Source organism: Pelecanus crispus, chromosome 5 (genome assembly GCF_030463565.1).
Source record: "Pelecanus crispus isolate bPelCri1 chromosome 5, bPelCri1.pri, whole genome shotgun sequence".
NCBI lineage: Eukaryota > Metazoa > Chordata > Aves > Pelecaniformes > Pelecanidae > Pelecanus > Pelecanus crispus.
This window is the reverse complement of record NC_134647.1, coordinates 20,860,563-20,887,228: the sequence shown is the minus strand read 5'-3', so window position 1 is coordinate 20,887,228 and position 26,666 is coordinate 20,860,563. Positions and strand designations below refer to the sequence as shown.

The following is a 26,666-nucleotide window of genomic DNA, read 5'->3' as shown; positions in this document are numbered from 1 at the left end:
TTTGACTTTATAGATGGCACCAGAAATGTTGAACAGATAAATATGGTTCATTGAAATCATAAGTTACTTTGTTGAAACTGAGAGTATATCTGTGTTCTTTTCCTGGCGGTACAGCTGTGTGATAAGAGTGAAAAGAAATCTGATCCTTAATTTCCATGTTGGCAAAATCCTTTCAAAGACTCAGTTGTAGTGTGGATAAGGTAAGCAGTGCTTTAAATTGATGTAGTTTTCCTCACTAGCGAGGTGAAAGTGAAATTAAGCACAGTACTTTTCCTGTATAAATGGCTCCTAATGCTGCAGTTATAAGCCATATGTCATGAATCAGCAGACAAATAAGTCTGTAGGGTTGCTATGCATGAAACAAGTTCTCTTATTTAGCCACATGTTGAGACTAACTCCATTTTTTCCTTGCATGTGATATTTTAGCTAAGCAGTAACTTAATTTGAATACACAAAGTAGTAAACTGCTATCCCTTGCAATCAATTTACAGAGACTTTTAGTCAATGGTGTTTGGAAAGAATAAGTTCAATATATGCTGTCATACATTAATAACATCCAAGTTATTTTCTGGACCAAATATATTGAAGCCTTAGCGTATGCTTCTTTTTCTGAAGTATCTGTGAACATTTTCCTTTAGACTGTATCTGGTCATTTTTGTGATAGGCTGGGTAGTGCATGGATGGCTTTTATGTGTGAGTGGGTACATTTTATATTACTTAGAATAAACAAGGTTACATCTTAATAATGCTTTAATAGGAGTTTCATTGATTATGTGTCACTCCTCTTAGTTCATAGGAGTTTCTATTAAGCATTTACCTGGCTGCATTTTCTGTGATTATGGCAAGCTTTCAATGGTTGCACCTCATTCACTGACTGTATTTAGCATTATCTCCTTTTTTATTTTCATTCACCTGTAAGGTTCTGTGTTATTTCTCATGGAAGTTTACAATGGTGATGGGAATACCGCATAAAAAAATTGAAGGAAATTTGTGCCATGTTACAGACTATAGTAATGCATATGCATGCCTGTTTATTTGAGAGAATATTTTTTTTTCTTAGGCATCCATAGTCATTTCAAAATACAGCATGCAGTGCAGCGGTTCTATCAGATACTGTATATAATGTGTTCACATAAGCCTCTCAAGGCATAAATCTTCAATGCACGGGAGTTCCTTTATATCCCAGCTTTCTAAACACTATACTAACTATACAGACTGTATCAATCCGATAGTTTGGGACCAGAATTATAGAAGATAGATGTGCAGGCCTGTGTGAAAGGTGAGATCTCTGTATCTGAATTTACTTGAATTGATCCATAAAGTTATTTTTAGAAGTTACATTCTCATAACATCTACATAACCTGGTTTACTCTAATCTGATTTTTCCAAGCTTTTTAAGCAGTGCTGAAAATTACTTTAGGGAATAGATTTGCTTTCAAACTGAGTTTTCAGAATAAAGTTCGGGTCATTGTGTTCCTTAAGAGATTGGCTGAATGCCACTAATAGTGTGTTGTGACTGTTTTTAAATCTGACAGTTGGCTACAATACACTTGAGTAACTTCCAGCTTTATTGTCAAGCCAAGGTATGGTTTTAGTAGAGATGTTATCTGGCATCCACAGAAGATATTATCATCAGTTAGAAATAAGATGCACTTCATCATTGTTTACAGGTTTACTCGTTATGTTGTGCCCTGCGTTTGAATTAAGTTTGCAAGAAAATATTTTCTTTTAAAATGTGAGATTGCAGTTTAGTAGTCTTTGAGGTTTGACATGAATAGCAATAAATAAACAAAGCCTGTGGAGCACATTTAGTATCTCAGTTTAGAAGCTGCTTTAAAGTATGTTTTCAGATCAAAATAACTAAATTTCAGAATTAGTCTCAGTGATCAGAAAAAGCCAGATTTGTAGATGTAGATAATATCCTTTTTAGACTAGTGGCTATAGCTGGAACTCTTGAAGAAGTGTTTGTTTAACTATTCCATCTGGTTTATGAAAAGAATATTCATCATCATTACTTTTTGTGTAATATGGATGGAGTCAAAGTGAAATCCTGCACCAGCCTGTTGCCAGTTGCTGAGAGGTGCTAAGTGAAGAACACTACCAAGAGACAGTATCACTTCCCAATGTATTTTTTTTAAACACCTCTAGGGGATTGTGTCACTGCTCACACAGGAAGATCTCTTTGAGATCTCACCTTGTCAGGCAGTTCTGTTTCTGCCCAGTTTATCTCATATTAGCAGAACAATAATTAATGGGATGACTTTTTTTATGATTCATTACTTCTAAAATGTTAGCACTTGCTTAACTGTGGGCAGTTGATACTCTTTTTTTCTCTGGTTTTTTGGGTCTCAATTAATTTGCCATGCCAAATTACAAAAATCAACATCGCTTAAAGCATATACGTCTTTCTTTTTTCCCTACAAAGGTTAGTTATTATAAAGTAAGATATTAGGATGGTGGATCTACATGAATACATATGCACATCAAACCTGATACTCTCCTGACATCTCCATTCATTTAAGGGGAATAGTGCTGAAAGACAATTGGACTGATAGTCTAATAGCAAACTGCCATGCTCTACGCTATGTTTTTGATCTTGTGAATTTGAGCTGTACCATGTAGGTCTTCAAAGCGTTAAGCATTTGTGAACCAGTTTATTCAAGCTCATGAAAATCGAAGTCAAGAAGACTTTTAAAGGTATTCAGGCACCAAAAGATGCAGATTTAGATCCCTAGTGAGGTTTGGAAAATCACTAGTTTGTGTGTTGCAGTCACGTGTCTGATCTTGAGCCTTCAGCAGCTGTAAGCCAGTCCTTGGATGGAAGTTGCACGTATATATCAGACCTGATGATTTATCAAATGGGATCTTCTATTCTAAAGGGCAACCAACCTCACAATGGCTGCAGCTGGAGTTAAGGGAGAGAAGCAGAATGGTGGGGCTGGCCACCTCCCTGACTTGAGTTCGGTTCTGCCCAGCTCGTGGCATTGGCACAGCTAGGACCTGAAGGACCACAGGCTGAGGGGAGCAACCTCTGGGTGACAGGGGTAGTGTGGCTGACTGAAGAATAATGTGAAATAATTTGCAAGCCTGACTTGCTCTTCTTGCAGAGTGGAAGTTGTTGGGATGCAGTTCCTGACGTGAAGTGAATTCACGGTAGAGATGGGGGTGTTTGTACGCAAATCCAGATATGGCTCTGCAAGCCCATCTCTGGCTTCCGTGTGCGGCAGCAACAGCAAAGATGGTCACACCTCCCATGTAACAGAAATATATTAAAATTTATAGCTTTTATTTGTAAACTCACAGATCATGTGCTACACTGTGTAAAGTGTGATTCCCCTCCCCCCCCCTTTTTTTTTCTTCTGGTTTAATGTTCAGAGTTAGTGTCATCCTAATTAGTTTCCACTGACAGAATAAATATTGTTCCATCTGTGCACTATTACAGTCAGTGACTGAAGGTTTGAAACACTTGAGCAGAGGATGTCAAGTAGTCTGTAAAGGGACTGGAAAGCAACTCATTTTGGATTATTTTGCATATATCACTGTTCGGAAGGAGCTTATGGAAGCAATTCTCATCTGTACTGCTATCATCCCAAAATTATGCCAAAATTTTGTTCCCTTTTTTTAACAGAATTTATTTGATAATGATCATGAATACTAAAATGAAAGGATTTCATACATTATGACAACATAAAAACATTAAGCCTTTTTTTTTTTAACAAGTTTGCAAATGTGTTTTAAAAGGGAAACATTTATTACCATATTGCTAAGAGTGGGCCAGATGAACTAATATCCTTATTTATTAGACAATCCTGAGACCAGAGGCAGAGCAACTTGTCAGGAATCTCCTTTCCTTTTCCAGTGCACGTACCGTGTAAAAGAAAGTACACATTTATAAAAGGTAACTCTATTTATTTAAGCCTTATTGTTGGAAATTTCTTTGGCTGTGATTAAAGCAAATGAAATTAAAAAGCAAGTCAACACTGTATTTAGAATTCATTTTGGTGTTGTTTTGGAGGGCTCCGAAAAACTAGTCAGGCAGGAGAGACAGGCACATAGAGTTCTCTGTAAGAAGTATAGTTATTTTCTGGCTGCAAGTCTGTCTGACATTGAAAATATTTCTCGTGAGTAATAATCCTTTACTTAATGTGATGGAATTTTTCCAGTTCAACTTCTTGTCCTTCTTGTAGCTTGATTAAACAAATTAATTTTTACATAATTGGAAATCAGCGCAGCTCTTCATGAAGATGTTGCTTGGTATTTAAAAAATAGTCTTAAAAGAACATTAATATCTCAACTATTTAAAAAGAGGCAAATCCCAGGCAGTGTCCTTAGGAAATGCTGTAGACTATATAAATCCGATTACCCGAATTCTTTATTAGCTGAAACAGGATCATATCTGATGATATCTATGAAATGTATAGCTAATACCCCCTAGTATCCAAAAATATTCAGTATCTGCATATTATATTAATGACTGAAATTGTCTAGTATATGTGCCTTTAGATAGCCATTATTTTTTTTTTTTTAATTCTCAGCAACATTAAAGTGGAGGTAGATGTAAATATTTTGTTAGCAATTATATGAGACCCTTTAATTTGCATAAAATTATTATATTTAAAGAGCATGCATTCAGCTAGAGAAAGCAGTGGACTGCCAAACTCATTTTCAAAGGTATAAAAACCTGTACAGGGTTGCTGGGGGGGGGGTGTGTGTGTGTGTGTTTTGTTTTTTGTTTTCCTGCGTGTGAAATTTCCTATGTTTTCACATGTGAAAGAAAAAAGATGCACTTTCTCTTCTGTGTTTCTTAACATGTTGAGAAATAGTACGTTTCACTTTGAATATATAGGTTTTGCTCTTAGAAACAAATAAAACTATTGTAGACATAAGGAAGGAAAAAGCAGCACTTACTGGGAATTTAACAATTCAGCCTTCTTTACTGGAAGCTTGTGTTACTCTTTTATATAAATTTTGCTATAGAGATTAAATTATGTGGCAATTTTAACAAACTAAAACTCATAAAAGAAATGGCCTTAGAGAAGTGTTATTCTACATCATGTTTAAATAATTAGAGTGCTGGTGTACTGAAATATATGTTCTTTGGATTTAAAAAGAGATAAAAGCATGAATATTGGCATGATTAGGAAATGGTATTGTGTCATAGTGACATTGATTCATAGGTAGTTGAATGAAAATGAACTAAAAGTCTTGTAGAAGTAAATGCATATTCTACTACTGCTTAGACAAATGTTCTTGTGTTTACCTGAGTTATGGGAGAATTATGCAGGTGAGAAGATGCATCTTTCCTTTCCGTGGTTGGTTTGTGCATGCCACCATTTTTGCTGTGAAATCAGTCATAAACGAAAGAATAAGCTCACACTGAAACAGAGAGCACTTTAACAATTTCACGATTTCACAACAGTTTTTACATCATCTTTAAAACAGAAACTAACAAGTGAACAAATGGAAACCCATCAAAATTAAATATGCGCTGAAAGGGAACAGTGGCCTTTAGTGTTGGCTACATGGTAAAGACCCCTTATTTATTTAAGCTTTTTTTCCACCAATTTCTGTAACCACCTAGGCCAAAGAGATGCACATCTCTGAGAACATTATCTAAGAAATAATTTAAAGGTTAAACAAATGCCTTTCTGTTATTCTTAAACCATTTCTTTTTCTCCCCCCCCCCCCCCCCCCCTTTTTTTTTTTTCAATTATTATCTGTCCCCTAAAGGCCTCCTACACATTGAAGTCCACTGTGGAACTCACTAGTGGGGATGAAGCAGAGAAACCACTGCAGGATTCCCTATTTCAAAGCTGAACCAATATTCACCATTGACACATTCATTCATCTGTGCAGGGTCATTGGAAATCCTCTTTCTCTAGTTTTTCCTTCCCTTCAGGGAGCAATGCTTAAAAGAGCAAACCCCTGGTGTGAAGAGATAGAAGAATTCTCAGCGTGGCCAGTGGTGCCAGGAATCGAATTAAAGTTGTCCATTTGCAGATGACTGTATACTCAGCTCCCAGCATATTCAGCTATGGGGCTTGCTGCTGACGTTTTATTTGAAATGTTGCTGGTGGCACTTAGTTGTATTTAAAAAAAAGAAAATTGGGGCTAAAAGTCCTTTCTTAAAAATAAGAAAAAATGCTGAATTTCAAAATGCGTGTGGTTCCTGCTGTTCCTTTTAGGTCTGGAGGTTGTTAAGGATCATGTGCCAGAGAGGTAAATAATTACAGAATTTACTTCTTTGGGTAATTTAACACTTGTCACTTATTCTGCTATTGTTGACATCTCTATTTTGGCATAAATCAGATTTTGACATTACTAAACCTACAATTTTGTTTTTCTTCACACACATTATCTCTTCCATGTGAAAGGCACTGGGAAGACGCGGGCTGCCATGAAATCTGAAATGCCTGCAGTCGACACAAAGAGCGCCTCTTTATTTCAGTTTCATTTCCTGTTAATAGAGCTGAACTTGGTGAACACAGTGGGGCACGTTTAGAAATTGTCAAACAGAGATTCTGTAAAAGGAGTTCTGAGAACTTAAAGAAGTCTCTGTCAGTTTGGAGGCTGAAAATATAAACATACTTAAGTATTTGGTCACCTGCCCAAATTCCCATCCCAGCAACACAGTCATACTCCCCCCACGTGTGGGTGGCAGAGGGGTTGGTGCAGTATATACCTATCTGTGGTGACTGCTAGGACGTTTAAATTTTGTCACTAATTTCCAAGAAATCTCAGGCAAAAGGTATTTCTGTGAGTAACGGTGGCACGATCTGCCACCAGCATAAATCGCAATCTCTTCAAGGAGCGTCGGGAAAGGGAAGTGGGAAAAAGAGTTGGAGGCTACAAATTATACCACTACCTAATTATGCAGCTTTATTCATATGACTAGCGAGATCCACATGCATATTAGCAACACAGAGGCCTAAATTATAGACATTAATAACAACTTGAAGAAGGGAGCAGGGGAACTGTTCAAACAATTTAAATTCTCTGTCATAGCAACTTGTGGCTTTAGATAGAGCTATCCCAGAAATATAGATTAAATTTTCTTTTCCAACTAAATCACACAGGTGGTGTCTTTATGCAGTGCATATAAAAGTAAGCTCATTGTTCACCCTGTAACCAGCACTTCTGTACCCAAGTATGTGGGGTGTTATAAAGAGGTAACATTACAGTGAGATATTTTAATCTAGTGGAATGACCTTACACAAGGGGAAGAATTTTTCCAAGAGGGGCAGCCCAGTAATGAGGGTGAGGTGTGTCCTAAAACGGCCCAGAGCTCGTTCTAGCTTATCAACTACTGCTACAATTCCTAATTTGTGGGGCACTAGTGCTTTTTCTGGGCAGTCTATCATTTGAAGTGCTGTGAGAGACAGTTTAATCATTTTAAGAGTATGCTGTGTAACTGATCTTGGAAGTGCCCAGTACTCACCAGAGATTTATTGAAAAAACATTTGTAGCATGACTGTCTTTCCTTTGAAAATAGTCAAAATATTAAAAAAAGCAGTCATGCTCAGCAGCAGTTTTCATTGATGCATTTAGGGCATTCCTCCTCTTTAGCAATCCAGACCTTTTTAAGAACTGTCATTTCTGGTTATCCTCAATACAAAATGGCCCATCAAAGCTACCTGGGTGCAACCTTACCTCTTAAATATCAGCCCGTGCCCTCTAACCATTTGTTATCAAGTATCTTTTAGTTCAGTCATGGCAAACTCAGTGTTTAATACATAGAATGAACAATACATAGATACAGCCCAAGGCATTTTTCATTAAATCAAATATAGAATATTTATTTAAAATGTTTTGGATGTATTCTTGAAAAGGTGGCACAAGATCTTTGTATCATAATGTGCCTAAATAATAATGAAAACAATGGGAAGTTTAAAAAAAAAAATCCAAACCACTAACAAAAGTAAGGCGATGGACAAATTTAAAGACTTCCTTAGCCTTGGAGAGTACTCAGTGAAGGTCTGAGTATAGTGGTTCTGCCTCATTTTCCTGTCTTTTGTGGACTAAAGTTTTTAAAGTCCTCATAAATGTGATTTCCCTGCTCCTACTGTCTGCTTTACTCTTTATTCTCAGATACATCTTCAGAACAGCTGACCCAATATACTGGTACAGTGGGTTAGGTATTCACCAGCCACTCAGCGAGTGGGCTGCCATAGACTGAGACAGGATCTCCCCACATGAATTTCACAAGCCATTGGGGGTAAGCGTGCTGAAGGGCTGTGCTGTATCTGCAGAGTTAAATTCCTAAAGTGAGTGGCAATCACCCAAGCTGGCCTTCAGTACATGAAGAAACCAGAAACATGCTTGATAGGTGGTAGGAACAGGATGCTGCTTTGTTAACTTCAAAAACCTTTGCTGTCCTATTTTCTGACCACCCTTTAGCACTGCTGCTCTTGACTTGGCACAGCTTTAACTTTGAGATAGAGGATGGTGGAGAAATGCATGTAAAGAACTGGGGGAGGGGAAAGGGGAGAAGGAGATCATATATGTCAGATTCAGGAGGAAAGATGCATCGGAAAGATCTGTGTCTGTTGGAGGAGATCTCCTGGCTTGCTGCCAGTGAATGAACTGTTAACATTTATTGAGTATAAAAAGCAATTAACTGAATGGTTTTTACCTTTTTATGAATAAAACTATGTCATTCTCTGGGCAGAAATAATCTTGCAGTACACCGCAGTGCAGCGGGATAGTTGCTGAAAAAAGGGTCACTTAGAATTTCTCAAAAGGGATTGCAGTTGACATAGTCTGTATTGGGATAGTCCAAAACATTTTTTTTTTCTGGTTGTGTGCTTTTTCTGTCTGCTAGATTCCAGACTAGACACTGTGCCATAGCTAGAGACAAATATCATCCCTGCTCTGGGGGGGGGGGGGGGGGGGGGGGGGGGGGGGAATAAATATATGTGTACAGTTATACATACATACAGAGAAAGAGAGAGATTCTCTGAACCAAAGCTTTATATTGTGTCTCTTTAAAAATCCATATAAAATACAAATACAGAATCAAAACTGTAATACTGAGGAACGTATTTCCCATCTCATGCTGCAGGGCATAAGCTAATCTGCCGCTGAGATCAGGCAGGACCCCCCCCCTTCAACCCTGTGTTGTTTTTCATTACACAACTGGCTGTTTGCATTATGTTTTTTATTAGAACTTGATTGTTTAATGACAAAGATACAGAGTTATGCTGAAATAAATAGAAAGCTCTGTAGTGGAAAAGCAGAAAATAGACTCTATGAAAAATAAAGTAAAAGTCAAGGACTGCTACATTCTGCTTTGCTCACCCCAATCCCTCCAAAGCCCTTGGATGTTTTCCTCACTCACACATGCATTTTCTTTATTAACCCCCATCCCCCAGACAAACCCATAACTGTATTATGTAGGACCTGGTGTTCTTCCTTTTGCCTCCTTCATTTTATAAGGAGATATTTCCATAAGCCATTTCAGTCAGGGAAGTTGTGTACTAGACTGTTCTACCTTTAAAGAAAGACCTACTAGGCAAGTCTGTGTTTAAACCAATCTGAAGTGCAGGTAGTATTGTCTGCCATAATACAAAGGATTCCAGTTCTGTTGGGCAAATGTTCTCATCTGCTGCAAGTCATCTATTATGCAGCTTTTGTAAATGTGTCATAATAGAACAGTAACCTCATCAGACCACACAGAGGTGGTCTGTGTGCAATCGTTTGGACAAGTGGTTGCTTCTGTTTGGAACAATTAAGCTTATTTTTGTCTTTTGGGGGGTTTTGGTTTTTTAAAAAAGCCAACAAACAAACAATGCAGAACACCAAGTGAAACAATTTTATACGGTGTTTCATGCAAGCCACTCTCTACTCCACTAAAGAATCTAAATAAAATTGCCATAAACAGGAGAACAGAGAAATCTGAGGTGTTCTGTACTCAAAGGCACCCTACGGATTGTTTATGGTACCTTTTGCTGAAGGGCAAACTGTGATTGATGTTGGGTCCTGACTGGGAGAAGTTGGGCTGTAATATTGGAATTTCACTGATGGAGAAGAAAATAATGTCTATGCTGCTGCAGAACGTACAATAGATTTCACGTGAGCTGCAGTTTCTGCTATTTATGCTGTCTTTTGGTGGAGTTGTCCCGAGATGAGCCACTCCAGGGCTCACCTGAGGTTTCGATAACAGCAAATACTACTAGAGCTGTCTCGTCCTGCTTGGCTGTGCCCCTGTGGAGAGTCCTCACCCTCTGACAAAACAGAGGCACTAGCCCATGGCAGCATCTTAACTGCAAGATGGGTCTTAAGGTTCTTCTCGATGTCCTTTTTTCAGGATCCTATTGTTCCTTCTTACCAATTCACAGTGTTTTGGGGCAGATTCTGACTTGAGTTTAACCTGCCCCTGTAGCTTCACCTCCTTCTTCGACCTCCTACACTTTTGCAATTTCTTATGCTAGTCTGTACTCCTGCGTATATGACACTCCATCTCAGGGTAGCAGCCTGTAAGTAGTGTAAAATTTGGTAGGTCCCAGTTCTTCAATGGAAACTCCTCTAAGAGTCTGATAAAGAAGGCTTTTGTGATCAGACTAAGCAGGCCTAGAGATATCAGAAGGAAGAGTTGCAATTTCTATTGCAAGTCAGGTGTTGTTTGGGGTCAGCATCTTAGGTGAGCAGACTGGTGTTTTGTAGGCTTGATAAAATACTGATGGATCTGAGGCTGAAAAGTGATTTTTTTTTTTTTTTTTTTGGTGGTAGAGCTAGTATGTAGAAGGAATACACTGAAGGTTCCCCCCCACTTTAATTTTACGTTAGCAGTAAGAATGGTAACCATAGTTGTATAATGATGCCTCAGATACCTCCTGTGGATGCTACATTTCTGTCAACCTGTTTTAAACTACTAAAAATGTCATGATGTATGTTATTGAAGGACTTATTGATGAGCAATTGATGCTTCAGAGCATCTGTGCTTAGTAAAATCAACAGTACAAAATGTATATTACGTATCTTAGAGCATCGGGTTGTCACTCACAAATGATGTGAAGTTTAATGCATTATTCAGAAGTACAAGAGGAGGCAGTCCAAAGCAGCTGTGGAGTCTCTGTTATTTTATTTTATGTTATGTTATTTTATTTTACAGAAAGCAGAAGCTGTGTGTGACTTAAAGGTGCAGAGTTTGGAATTGCATGATAGGGTAGGCAGCAGGACTAAAAATGTTAGATCTAAGTACAAATTCAGTTCAGACTTAAGAAACTGGAAGATATTTTGATCTGAAAGCTGCAAAAACCCATCTGGGAATGAGTTCTGGGTGTGGGGTTTGGTTGTTGTTTTTTTTTTTCTCCTTTTTCCACTTTGTAGTGCAAAGAAGCACATACCACAAAATCAAATGAAACTGGCATTAATTTGGTAGCCTCAGTTCTCATAGTCCTATTGATTCATAAAGCTGCAAACAGATATGAAGGCTTACAGGCTGCATTTAGGATTACTGAAGTTTGGGGGCTAGGTTATATGAAAGATGTAATGAGAGCACTCATTCAGTAAAGGAACTCTTCTTAATGTCTTAACATGGAATTCTGGTATAAAAATCTCAGTGCAAGAGAATTAGTCTTCATCATTTTGTTGGTGGTTTCATTATTGATTACTCGTCTTTATGCGCTTCTTTCCAAAGTCTTGGCCGCTGACACAAACCTTCTCCGGCAGAATCTCTAGTAAGCAAAACAACATTTGCATCCCTATGTATTTCTCCTAGTGGGAGACAAAAAAGTAGTCTTGGTCATTTCTTATTGATAACTTTAAATATTATGTCAGACCTAAATCAATCTGGTGAGAGAACAGTGGCGACTCCTCAAGATTCACTCTGGATATTTAATTAGCTAAAGCTTATACATGCAATTTATTTTCTTTTTTTGCCTCATTCAGCATTTGTTAGCTACTAGTATTGATATGACTAGTGCAGTGAGGTGTACGTCTGGTTAAATTGAACTTTCTATTGATGAAAACTTATCTCTTGCTGATGACTGTTTTATGAATAATAGATGTCGCAACATTACATTTTCAGAGCTGTGGTGTTCTTTACATTAGGAACTTGAGTTTTTTGGTACTAAGTAGGTACTAGGAGTTGATGGTATGTGAAATGTGTAGGAAAAACAGCATTAGTTGTATATGTGTTTGTATGCATAAATATACAGGTATATTATACACCCATAATTTTATTTTGAAACCAAGCAATTTGCTCTATTTTTTCTCAAGCATTTTCAGCTGTTACTGTGGAAGGAGAACTGACAAGTGTTTCTTCGCGTATCTCTTTTTATTGGCCATTTTTGTTCATTATCATTCAGCTGGTGACAACAACATTTATTATTTGTATATTAATGACTGGAAATTGTTAAGTGATGGAAGAGCAGTCAAACAAAGCTAGGTGGAATTAACTTAAGCATGCCTAGTAGATGATACCCGACTTACAGTACTCTGTGTATTCCCCAAATACTCTCTGATTAAGTACCATTTACAGAGCTAATCCAGTCTAGCACAGTCTTTTAAGCAGTTTTAAAATTTGCTCTGGAATATTATTGAACGCCAAGTATTTTCAAATATATTTTCAGGGGGGGAAAAAAAAAAGTCTGTATTGCAGTAAATCTATCATCACAGCTACCAATTCCTTCAGCTTAATTATGACACTACTAAATGTGAAAATCTATTCAGCGCTAGGAACACTTTTCACATTACATTCACGCTAAAGATTGGCTGTTAAGAGCTCATTACTGGTAGTTTTCTAAAGAGCGGTTTATTAAACACTGTTACCTAATAAGCATCTTTGGTGGTGCAAATTGCTGAAAACAGTAATGAGTCTGATTAGACTTCATTTCAATTACGACAGCTTGTCTAGCAAAAAAAAAAAAAAAAAAAAAAAAAGAAGAAATCTCTCCTTGATGCTTTGGAATCTGGCTACAAGGCATTAGATGGTTTAAAAGGAAAATGCCACCTCTGTGTTTCCTTTCCACGGTTCAGTAATGAATAGAGAGCTGTCCAAGTAGCCGTCCAATTTAACACATTGGAAAACTAGATGGGCAGCATTGGAAGCACAATCCTGTTTGCTTAAAAATTCTACAAAGGCTTTGCAGTTAATATATCTAAATAGGGTCATATTTAGGTTTCCTCTGCTTCCCTTGCGTAAGAATATAAAGCCATAAGAAGAGAGAAAATTAAAATGATTCACTCCTACCTGCTTTGCAAAGGTTATGCATTTCTCTGATTAGCGTAATGCACCTTTCAATTGTTATCTGTAAATCTTTTACAGATCTGTAAGATCTGTAAATCTTTTACTTGCAATCACAAAACTCTCATAGCTTTCACAGTACCTCATAATTTAACCTGGTTTTTTTTTTTTTAACTTCTAAAAAAATTTTCCAAAGTAAAAACGAAGCTTAATAAATTTGTACTACTGGTATCAAATACTTCAGTGAATATTTGTTAGTTTATGAACTTAATGTTTGATGCTAAGTGTGTTTAACTGTATTAATGTTAAGCTTTCTTCTAAGTCATTCCTGTACGTTACTTACACGTTCTGGATGAAAAGTGTTAACGGAAAAAAGAATTGAAGCTGATAGTTGCTGAATATTTAGTAAAATCATAATGTTCCTGTTGATAGTGTAGAGCATTTTTAATACTTTTATATACTTTAATTTTAATACTTTAATACTTTTAATAATTCATGTGGATGCACTTTTCTAATATTATTTAACACAAAATTTGATGGTTCTAGTTTTGTAACTAGAACCTTGTAACAAAATCTGACTGGAGAAATGACAAAAGGGGGACACACGCTGCTGAAGGTGGTACGTTGGACTGAGGTCTCCAAGTGTGGCTGAAATCAGACTTCTGTCCAGCTAGTTTTCAGCAAATTTTAGGAAGGTTCACATTCAATAAAGTTTGAAAGCCACCTTATTAGGCATAGGAAATAAATCAGAAACTGAGCTAGTGCAGCAAATATCAGAACTCTCTGTCTAGATTTTCATGAAATATTTTCTGTGATGAGTTTGTTGGTGAACAAAACATCATTTGTGTAATTAACTGCTGAATAATTGTAGTCTAAAAAGAAAATAATAAAGTAAAAAGAGGGGCACACTTATTTCCTTCACAATAAATTGTAAACTTCAGTGGTTCTTGTGACTTCAAACCAGAGAAGTGACAGGAGAATCAAGCCCATGAACCTCAGGGTCTAGGCGTCTCGTATTGACACCAAAACCCCTTTTTAGCTCTTTTTGTGGCATTACCTTTCTACCTTGGCTTTGAAATTCTTACAGTGAATTGTGATATGTTATATATTTTGTGAGAGAAAGGAATTTCATTGGTATGCATCATCAAACATGAAGGAAAATAGTGCAATTTTTTTTTGTTTTTTAAAACATCATACAAACACAAGTGCTATTATTCAGCTCTACAAATGTGTGCCTGTAGTGCGCTTTGAGATGCTAATCAGTGGAGCTTGACTTCTGTACCCTGCAGCAAATTTTAAAACTATTTCATCATTAGGTGACTACATATGCAATAACACTATGGACAAAATTACAGGAAAAATAACACATTTTATTATTATTTAAGCTATCAGCAGTGCTCAGCTAGTTATTGATATGATCATCGCGAGGTTTAGATTTTTGTTGTCTCTTGAAGGCTGCCTACAAAAAAAAGCTGAATTTGTGTGACAGCTGCAAAGGAATGTGACATTTATCAGCTGGGCTCTATCATTTCTTTCTGTTTTAAGCCCAGCACGTTACTCTTTTTCTGCCCCTTGAAATGCCTGTGCACCCTCTCAGTGACATACTGTGTGTTTCAGGACATGGCTCAACTTTTCCTGTTGCAGGATGAACTTTGCTCTTTTTGAGAAAGGAGAATCAACATACAACATGAGAAGTTTGGGTTTTTGCCTTCCCGCTCTCTCCAGGAATATGCCAAAAATATCAGCATACACAGAGTTAAATGTCTCAGTTAAGACATTCTCTCTCTGCTGCAAGTGTGTGTGTAAAATATATAAATGTATATGCATATAGATATATAGAGAGAGATTTCTATATTTGTCTATAGAAAGTTCCCTGTTCCTCCTCCCTCTGTCCCCCAGATACTTTGTCAAGCTAACTGAACAATCTATATAGTTCCTTTCAAACGCTCAGGAAACAATACAGTAAGTCTCAAACCAAGAGCATGCAAAAAATAGGCTATATTCCATTTTTCGGTAGTTAATTCAGATACATTTTATTGAGTGAGAAAGAAAGGATCTTTGGAATTTGTGGAATACAGTAATTGAAAGGTTTAAGTGGGGAAAAGATTAGGTCAGCTTAGTGTTTCTAGGATGTCAGTTCTTTGGTTATGTTTCTGCTTTTAATCTTGTTTCTCTACTTTGGGGGGAGCAGGAAGGAAAGGAAGGGTCAGCTGCTTGCACAGCCAAGCCCGGGAAGGAGCCGTGCCGGAGCTCTGTTTTCCCTAAGAGCATGATTAGTACAGTTCTGATGACTTAGCTAAGGTGTTCCCTACCTTGGGGAGGAAATCTCGGGTTCCCTGTGATAACATCATCCCTTCTTACAATGTCATCTCTCATGTTGAAATATAGCTGTTGTTGGTTGGTTCTTCGTTTAAATGGAGAGACCAAATAAGTATACTGGTTGATAATACAATCCTTTTACACGGGTTATTCTCTTTGGAAAGACAGTGTATGCCAGTGCTAGCCGCTCTGATGCTTATAGTAGAGAGAAATGCGTGTGGTGCGTGTCTGGTACAACGAGGAAAAGGGAGAGAGTGGGTGAGCTCTGCTAAGAGCTCCCTGCTCTTAATCCTGGGCCACGTCAGGAGCATTCTAAAGCAGTTTATCTTCATATGTCCTCTTGTATATAAGAAACAACGCTAAACCCACCAAAACTCATTTCATATGTAGCTTTTTCCACAGCCTTCAGATCAAAGTTATTTTCTTCAGGCTGGACTAAATTATACGCAGGTCCCAGGAGTGAAGGACACTGAATTAATGCACTATGTCACCCAGTCCTGGCTATAGAATATTTTTATCGAAGTGTGAGATGCAACGTCTCTTTACTATTTCATTAAAAATTAATGTGCAGATTGCCAAAAAGCAAAATGCATACATAACATAAACAAATTTTGCAAAAGCTTTGTGCACTGTGGAGTCATCTTAAGACAGATTTTTTTTCTTGAGTATCAGATTACTTCTATATATACATTTAATCAGTATTTGTTCTCATTTAGCTAATTAGCAGAGTTACTCTAATCTCAGTAAAGCAACTGTTTGTACCTTTCCTGTGTTGGTAGGTTTCAGAATAAGCGCTTTAAAAGGAAAGCAGTATTCCTGATTACAGGCTGGAGCATTGTGTTATTGGCCCATATAAATTTGCTTTTTCACTCTTGTTAGTTGAGTGTGTTGGGTCAAACCTGACTACAGTTATTTGAAACTTACTGAAATTGATCTTTGCCTTCATATTTGTAAGGCGAATAGGGCTGGTTAGATAAATCTCGGGAGTTAACCTTCTCTTGCTATACATAAAGCTATGAAATACATACATACTTTTTTTTTTTTTAAAGTATGACGACTGAAAAATATATAAAAAATATAATGTAGTGGAATTTATACAGAGTGCTGCTGCTGTTAATTTGAGGGAAATATATTTTAAATAACTCTTGCTATGTAACTTGGTTTTGTGTTTTAGAGCAAGATTATTTTCTAACATTTTGGAACAGCATGATATAAAAAATAATTCAGTATCACTTAAATCTCTATTTATTGTGCACCCACTTTGTTCAAACAAAGTATGTCACTTTATGGCAGTTTTAACCCCATTTATCCTGATGCACAAGTGCTCACCTGTTATTTACTCACATAAGAGAAGGTCGATACTGCAGAACAAGGGGAGTGCTCTGTTGTGACATAAAACATACATATTCATTAGCTCTGCTGTCCCTATGGACACGTGTGGTATGTCCTGATGATCTTCATTTGGCAAAAGGAAGTGAGCTTAAGAAGGAAATTGTCTTAATGGATTTAAGATACATGAAAAAAAGGGTTTAAAAATGCTTTATTTATGCTGAGGAACCAAGCAATAATACTAAGTGTGAATGAAAAAAAATCCTGTAAAAGGAAACAATTTACTGAGTCATGATTAGCAACAGAAATTGAAAAAATAATAGAATCGAATATTTGAAAATTATAATTTTCAGTTGTTTTTTTTTTTTTTTCCTGGAAGAGTTTAGATCAGGATCTGAATGTTCCATATGAGGCTCCCTAGTGTTGAAAATTCATTCCTTTTGCCTCTCACTTACTTGCTAAAAAACAAGTTCAGAGTTCTGTGTTTCACCTGCTGTAGCTGATTACGTGAGAAACACGATAAAGCAGTGAGTGTATTTTATCTGCTCTGCTTTTAAGGATTTGTGTTATGCTCTTTCAAGGTAAATGTGCCTCGAACTGCAATTCTGGAAGGGGAACCAAGGAAAAGGCTACTTCTGCTATTTTGTTGCTTTAAAAGGGAGTACGCATTTTGCTGCACTTCAATAGACCCAGCTGAAGCTTTTAGGAGACTTGAAGTTAGCACTTTAGTGGGAGCAAAATCATGCTCCAGGTCTAAACTGTTTTGCATTTGCAAATATGCGTAAGTACGTGTGCCAAGTGGCCAAACTCCATATTCATTTATGGCTATATTTTATCATGTGAATACTTTAATTCTCCGAATCACTAGAGTTATCCTGCAGTAGTTATATTGATTCTCATGTTTATATAGGCATAAATTGCACATTATGTGGTATATTGAATCTTTTAAAAATACACTATAGCTATAAGCGTGTGTTTAGTGGACTACAAAAAGTGACCCTTTTTTATAAGTTATGCTTTTGTCTACAGTTACAGTTCTTCTGAGTATTCTCTCAGAAATTATTATGGTCTTATTCATTTGGCATTGACAAAATATGCTAAGTCCTTTAAAGGCATGTACTTGACAGAAACAACTTAAAAATGTGAGCGTGGGGAGAGGAAGCATCATAATAAGTTAAAAGAAAACTCAATGCAATTATTGTCTTTATTAGTGTGTTTTCTAGTTGGTTTAGAAAAGTGTGAGCAAATGAGTACAGTGAGGGCAGACTGATATAGTAAAATGTGTTAAAGATAAACTACAATTAATCACAAATACGACCAATTCTTTATACAGAAGGGTTCCGATGCATGCGTGCATAAATGGTTTTACTTATGGTGCGCAATGATGGTCCATCAATGTGGTTACGCTGCAAGGATGGAGCCCTGAACAGAGAATGTTTTTGTGCTTAAGGACTGCTGCCGCGGAGAAACGGATACCTCCGAGGTGGGCAGCATCCTGGGAGGTCCCGCGCGGTGCCAAAGTAATAGCTACCGTCCCTGTCACCCGCATCTGCCGGCTGCGGCTTGGTTGGCCTACGGATCCAACCTGCTTCTGCTGGCAAAATATGACAGTGTCATCTCCGGACCTAGTTTCCTTTTGCTTGCCTGACTATTATTTCTCCTTATTTCTGTTTCGTAAGGCCTTTGAAGCTGATGGGTCTGCTAAAGGCCATTTAGCCAGAAATGTCTTTTTGACTATCAAAGGCGCTGCTTTATGCAAATGGCAGGGAGGGGGCTTGGAGGGAGAGAACTCATTTGCTGTAAACGCATTGCAATTTGCTGTTGTGAGGTGTGAAAGTGTGATTTAAAAGGAATAATCATTTGACAGTATTTAAATTAGATAATTGGGATGTATTAGTTTTGAGATTCCATGCCTGGAATTCCATTTTTAACCGGTCCAGACTCTCCTAAAATATGTTGCGTTTTTCTTAATGCTTTTATCTTTAAGTGCTGTTGACATATATATGATCCTCAATATTACTCGTGATTTAAATGTTTTGTTTTAGAGATTGAAATGTTTTCACTAGCCTTGCTAGATGGGAATCATATTGTAAACACCCTGCCAACAGCTTGCTCCCACTGATGCGTGTGGCATGCATAGGCTATATATAATAAGAGGAAGAACAGACCCCTACCAAGAAAATGCTGAGAGCACTTTCCAGGCCTGTTTTCATGAGTTTGTGACTGCTGCTTACTGAGAAAAGCTTCCAAAGTTGGGCCTGTACGGCTGGGCAGCTCAGTTGGAGGCTCTTCCTCCCACCGACTCCTTTGACGTCAAAGGAGTTCCTCATGGACTGGAGCAGAGGTCTTCACTGAGTAATTAGAAAATAAATGTGGGAATCATTTTCTTTCCTTTTTTTTTTTTTTTTTTTTTTCTCCTGCAAAACATAATTAGCTCAATCCACTCTTCAAAATCCCTCCTGTTTCCAATTAAGAGAGATCAGTTGCACTATCTTCAAACAGTTGAAATTATGCTTATTAATAAAAATGGAGTGTAAAAGAAATGTTTTATCTTGAATTAATTTTTATTATTATGGGACATATGACGGTATACAGTCTCACAAAATATTATCAGATATAGTACAAACCCAGGGAGTTGTGTGTCCTACACCTCGAACAGCAGTTACGGCATGACTCCTCTATTCAGCTCTGTCCCATGCCTGAGAAGGATTTGAAAATGTGGATTTAGGGCCTGATCCTCAAGGTACTAACACCTTCTACTCTCACTGAAGTATGAGGTTTGAGGAGTCCTGGCAAGTTCCCAGGGAAGTGCCTATTTCAGTCAATAGCTGTTTTGGCAGAGCTGATCTCTGCATGTCCACCAGAAGCAACGCCTTGGCTAAAACCATTATGGCCCATTGTGTAAATACTCAATGTCTTGAATAACTGGAGACAGGGCTGAAAGTAACAGTTCAGTGGGCAGAGGCAGCTTTTGGAGTCTTTGGCTAAATGTGTAAGCAATCCAAAGTGATGAAGTTCACATCCGCTTGCAAGTCTAGAGGGAAGAGGGTTGGTTGTACTCAGATCTGTGGTTTTGGAGTTGTTTCCTACCTTGCAACAATGTGCTCCTACAAGTCAGTTATGGATAGCGATCAGAAGCATCTCATTTACTTGTTCGCCCCTGGTACAGTCTACTCCTTGTCACCAGCGCATTAAGCAGTTGCTCAGATCATATTAAACCACGTGCCTGAAGTTAAGAACCTGCTTGTTTACAAATGAACCTGCAGACCTGTGCTAGGTAGGACCTAAGGCACTGCAGGGATGAACAGGGCAGGAATAGAGAGACCACGACAGGAGGAGAATTCTTTTCTTTTGCCTCGGGTATGTTGAAGGAACGGTTGGAGGCCCCTGATCCAAGCTGAAACTTTGGTATCTGGTTCAGAAGGTTGGCGTGCTGCCCTGTTTCTAGTTCCTCGTGTACAGTAGCTCTGCGTCATTTAGGTTTTGTTCCCCAGCATCTCTGGAAGTGGACTGCAACCTCTGCTGGTATCTTCAGAAAATCACAGTTGCATATGATTTAAGTTTAGCCTGATTATTTTATTAGACATGTGAATAGATGAGAGGTTTACTAAAGTCCCAGTGTCCTTTGTCTAAAGCAGATCGTTGCTAACCAAGTTGGTCAGCTGGAAGGTGATTGTCATCATTTGGACTTGTCTGGGGGACACCGTAAATCCTTTGTTGTGTTTTCACCCAGTGTGGTCCTAGCTAGTATTTCTGGACTTTTCCATGCCTGTTTCCAACAGAAACCCTTCTATTTAAACTGAAAGGAAAGGCTAGTTATTTATTTTTATCTTCTGTAACAGATATAATCCTGTAAGGGGCTGAGCAGTTTGACCCGATACTGAGGGCACCAGCGGAGGCGGGTTCTTTGTATGCAGAAACTCACTCGAGTTCCCAGCAGGATCGCGCTCCGCCGGACATCCAGCATGTATAGAACGTTGCTTGTTCCTTTTTGCGTTCAGATTACGTTATTTTTTCCTAACTCTGGCATTCTTTCTTTTTGTTTATTTTAATTCATAAATCTGAATATGTAAGTGGATTTCTGCCATATGGAATTATTGTATGTGAAACTGATGAAGTATTAAATACTAGATTTTATATTTTCAGACTAAGTGCACAAAATTGGAAGGGGGAAAAAATGGTCAAATGCTTGGTTCAAAGTAATTGAATAATGAAATTGTTGACGATAATTACTTTAAATGTAATTCAGATAGATCCAACTGGAAGAATTATGGAGGAGGGATGTATAGCAGGGCTGTCAGGACAAGGAAAAATAGATACTGCTAAAAAAGCCTACACTGCCTCTCCTATATAATGTATTAAATTTATCTTAAAAGCAATTCTCTGATAAGTACATACCTGTACTTAAGGAACAGAATCCTTTCCTTTTGCCTTTTACAGCCTGTACCAGCACAGTTTACACAGTTCAAAAATGTCGATAGCTCAGAGGATTCCTAAGTTAGCAAAGATTTTTTTGAAAAATACATTCAGCCTTGCATTGCTTCTCGATTTTCAGTAAGTTATTAAGCAAATACACTACGTCCAGGACCATGGTTTATGTCAGAGTTTAAATTACACTAAAAAAAATGCAACCTCTAAATATGCCCCTATTTATCTGATTTTAGATGTTTATATCAGCATTTGGATTCCTAACAAAAGAAGTACAGGAAGGTGTATCAGCTCAAGCAAAAAGCTTGGAGAAAGCTACAAATAAAATACAATTTAAAATATGGAGAGGAAGTGGCTGCAAACATTAAGCAATTGGGGGGAAGTGTTTGCATAATTAAAAGAAACTACAACTTCTTTTTTTTTTCCTCCCAAATCAGACATTTGACTTCTGTCAAAGATTTATTGATCCATTAACAAATGGAGTCAAACCTAGCAAAAGTTTGCTGCTTTTTCGATTAATATCAAATTGAGAAAATGGCTATTTGTGCCCCCCAGTCCAGACCATTCCAGTGGATTCCATGTAAATACAGATTTCTTCACTGCATACTAATGCAAAAAATATGCTTATGGTTAACTATTAACCTATGCTTCCAAATAACACTAATGATTGCAATGTGCTGGAATAAATGCTCATGTTTCACGGGATGAGAACAGTCCTGTTCTCTTAAGCTTATCTAATCAAAGCCTAATCCTGCCTTTACAGCCTTTGTTAAATGCATTGGTATTTAATATGCATCAATAAATAAACTTTCAATTATTGTGCAGCGAGCATATCCAAAGATAGCATGACAATGTGAAACTACTGGTCTATCTAGCAATTATTCCAAATAAAGAATGCTGATGATGTGATTTCCCCCCTCCTCTTATAACAGATAATTCAGATTTTCTGACATTCTTTTGCAGCCTCATAATAAGGAAAATAAATTAATCTAGACAAAATTCAAAGAATTGAATTTTTACACCATCTAAATACGTCCCCACTGTGACTAGAAATAGAATTATTTTATTTTAAAAGCACATTAAAATTCTAAATAAAAAAGACCGATTAAATTTTTTAAGTATTTGTGAAAGGTATTTTGAAAAGCTTGCCAAGTATGATATATGTTGTTGTGCTCTGACCTAGTGCATTCTTTTATCTCTTTAAATTGAATAGTCTGTCTTTTACAAGCCATTAAAGACAATGTGCCAAAAGGATATTCATTAACTACAGTACAAGTAGTAGCCCAGCCAGATTCTCTGCGCCATCCATGCCTATTTTACCTTCTTTTTCAAAAGTTTCACCGCTGCTTTAGTACATTCTTTGTGAAGAGTCTTTCTCATGGCATCCGTTCATTAGTATCTAGTGTGGCATCAATCTGCTCAAGTTCTTCTGTATCTCTGTAATGGAAGTTTTCAGTGTTTGGGTAACCTCCTAAGGCCAATATCACAGAACACAGATAGGTTTTGGTTGGTTGGTTTGGCTTTTTTTTTTTTTTTTTTTTTTAATAGGGGTAATGAACTTGTATGTCTGTTAGGCAGTTCTATGTTACAGGAACATTAATACTTTTTCCTTTTAAAAAAGCTTGAAGTAAATCCCATGACACTAGGAAGAATTTTAGATACTGATTACTTGCAATTGGTTCTTGGTGATTTGCTCTTCAGATTTCCGTCTGAATTTAACAAAGTATGATTTCTGAAAAGCTTCTGATAGTTTCTCATTAAAATTGCATTTTTTTCATATGAGTATGATTTCTATAATTTCACCCAATTTCATGATACATTTACCCCCTCTGAAAGGCAGTGGTTGAAACATCAGAAACAATTAGCAAAAAAGATTATATTAATGCTAAATGAAAGAAATAAATCTGCCAAAAACTCAGTCTCAAAGCTGCATTTGTCAAAAGCACTTCTCTGAATTAACTTTTATAGGATAACTGTATAATTGTTAACAGACATTTTTCTCAAGTTGTCAAAGTGTTTGAAAAATGAGAGAGAAAGAGAACGCTCAGGAAAAAAAAATCCACAAGTAATCAATGGCATGCTCATGTGGACTGAGATTTGTGGTACTTGTACTAATAAAATGTAAGGCTCAATTAGAGGTGCTTTGCAGTTTTCAGGCTAAATTTAAATGATTTGGTGATTTGCAAATACATGAATCCAAAAATAAAAATGAAGAATCCAAATGCAAATGAGTGCAACTGCAATAAAATATAATTGCAAATGAATCTGTTGCTTTATTCATTTATTGTGTAATTACTGCAATCCTTCCCACCTTGTTTTCAGTATTTCTTAATCATTAAGTCGGAAGCATGACAGCAGTGCCAGCCCTGGCATGATTCTCTTTGACTAAAACCTTGTAAATTAACACAATTAGCACAGCATCATCCTGCTAATTAACTTCCAGTGTCTGGTGCAGTGGTTTTGCAAACAAGGAAGAGGGAGTCAGAAGGGAATAAACATGCCATTCTGTTACCAAACTGTGTGCTGTGTTAGGTTTAGCTCAGCGAGGCTAAGCTGGCCATGTCAGATGCCAGAGTCAGGCAATGAAGAGCTAAAGGGGTTGGGGAGAAAAACAGGAGGGGGTAGAAGCTGTCAAAATAGACTGCAGTAATTCAGAGGGGAGCTAGTGCCACAGATGCTTCATTTCGACTAGACCTCCTCCTTATCAGGGAATCTGTGCCAGAGGGCACAAGACAGTTTGCAAAAATCACTTTTGGTAATACGAGAGAGATTAAGGAGGTCTGTTTGATACAGCTGTACAAAATCAGCAATGTGTTTACCATGCATAGGTACGACTTGGGGGGGGTTATCTTGATGCCTATAAATTGCTCTTACTGCGCACAGTGGATTACGAGGAGGGGCGATAATTCACATCACATTATTTACAAGATTAATTGCTTAAAAATGACATTTGCATTTTTTTCCTTTTTTTTTTTTGATAGGGTTTGGTGGGGTTCTTTATGGCCAGCTGTGGAAGCCACAGAACTTTTAGGGACTTGGCTTCATTTCTTTTTCTTTTTTCTTTTTTCTTTTTTTTTTTTTTTTTTTTTGTAAAACCCTCTTTCTTTGTACCCTGGAGGCTGTGAGGGGGGAGCAAGCAAGGAGACCGACAGACAAGTCATGCTTGGGTTTTTTTCCAGTGCCTCAACAACAGAACTGAGAGGCAGAAAGGAGCCAGTTGTAATTCATACCGAGTTGTAGGCTTTGTGTGATGAAAGCGACGGAGCGCTGCCTGGGAGATTGCTTTGCTGCACTCCACGAAGCAGATTTGAAACTGTCGTGGACCACTTTAGATGAGAGTTGGATTATGGAATGACCTGCTATGTCTGTGTCATATTGTTCTGCGCAGGGTGCATTATACTGTGCTAACTAGGTGTTCAGTACCAAATAAGAGAGGTATCCTAGATGTGATCTGTCAGCTGTGTCTCATATTTTTATATTGGTTAAAATACAAAATTGAAACAGTGATGAGAGAGGACAGAGCAGTTGGATGCCTCGTATGTTAACAATAAATCTGCACTCAGAGTATTTAAAATGTACTGAGTCTTATTTAATTACTTCGAGAAACCTGGCATTACCTTATTTTTTTAAACTAAGAAATAACCCCCTACTGAATCGACAAAAAATGTGGCAGCACGCGTATGTGCCTGCAATAAACCAAGCAGCTTATACTCCTTCATAAGGGCATTGCATTTTCTTTCCTTAAGGATTTGTGGTGTTAAGCACAGTGTTTCAGAGAGCTGAAGAAGTTCACAGACAGTACGTTTGAGAACTCATTTAAAAGCATCGGAAAAAGGCCAAGCTCGCTGTTAACTTTGTTTTTTCCTGCCGCCCTAGGCTTGAAGATGCAGTGGACGCCGGAGCATGCCCAGTGGCCAGAACAGCACTTTGATATCACGTCAACCACCCGGTCCCCTGCCCACAAGGTGGAAGCCTACCGGGGGCACCTGCAGCGCACCTACCAGTACGCCTGGGCCAACGACGACATCTCGGCTCTGACCGCCTCCAATCTGCTGAAAAAGTATGCGGAAAAATACTCCGGTATTTTGGAAGGCCCGGCCGAGCGGCCCATTCTCAGCAATTACTCTGAGGCTCCCTCGGGGCTGGTGAACGGCCGGAAGAATGAAAGCGAGCCCTGGCAGCCGTCGCTGAACTCGGAGAGCGTGTATCCCATGAACTGCGTCCCAGATGTTATCACCGCCAGCAAAGCTGGGGTAAGTGCAGCCCTCCCTCCCGCAGACGTCTCGGCCAGCATCGGGAGCTCTCCTGGGGTGGCCAGTAACCTGGCGGAACCCAGTTACTCCAGCAGCACCTGCGGAAGTCACACCGTTCCCAGCCTCCATTCAGGGCTCCCATCTCAGGAATATGCCGCAGGATACAATGGCTCCTACTTGCATACCAGTTACAGTGGCCAGCCAGCACCTGCACTTCCATCCCCTCATCCATCCCCCTTACACAGCTCGGGACTTTTACAGCCCCCGCCACCGCCGCCACCACCAGCCCTCGTCCCCGGCTACAACGGGACCTCTAACCTCTCCAGTTACAGCTACCCTTCTGCCAGTTATCCTCCTCAAACCGCTGTTGGCCCTGGGTACAGCCCTGGGGGTGCCCCGCCACCCTCAGCGTACCTGCCTTCAGGAATCCCTGCTCCGACCCCTCTGCCCCCCACCACCGTCCCCAGCTACTCCTACCAGGGCCACGGTCTGACGCCCATTGCGCCGTCTGCCCTGACAAACAGTTCAGCCAGCTCTCTCAAAAGGAAAGCTTTCTACATGGCAGGGCAAGGAGAAATGGACTCCAGTTATGGAAATTACAGCTATGGCCAACAGAGATCTACGCAGAGTCCCATGTATCGAATGCCCGACAACAGCATTTCAAATGCAAACAGGGGGAATGGTTTTGACAGAAGTGCTGAAACATCATCCTTAGCATTTAAGCCAACAAAGCAGCTAATGTCCTCTGAACAGCAAAGGAAATTCAGCAGCCAGTCCAGTAGGGCTCTAACACCCCCATCCTATAGTACTGCTAAAAACTCACTGGGTTCGAGATCGAGTGACTCGTTTGGGAAGTATACCTCCCCAGTAATGAATGAGCACGGTGATGAGCACAGGCAGCTCCTCCCTCACCCAATGCAAGGCCCGGGACTTCGTGCAGCTACCTCATCCAACCACTCTGTGGACGAGCAACTGAAGAATACTGACACACACCTCATTGACCTTGTTACCAATGAGATTATCAACCAAGGACCTCCCGTGGACTGGAGCGACATCGCTGGCCTAGATCTAGTAAAGGCCGTCATTAAGGAGGAGGTTTTATGGCCAGTATTGAGGTCAGATGCATTCAATGGACTGACTGCTCTACCTCG

At 38.6% G+C, this 26,666-nt stretch overlaps 1 protein-coding gene across 1 annotated transcript in view; it reads left to right on the top strand.

The window, feature by feature from the left end:
* Positions 1-26,666, top strand: part of FIGN (fidgetin, microtubule severing factor) — a 97,435-nt gene that overhangs the window by 70,048 nt on the left and 721 nt on the right. The window contains exon 3 of the mRNA XM_075711257.1: positions 25,139-26,666. This exon is cut by the window's right edge and continues 721 nt beyond it. Within this exon, the coding sequence (XP_075567372.1) occupies positions 25,139-26,666 (1,528 nt within the window). The remainder of the gene's footprint in view (positions 1-25,138) is intronic.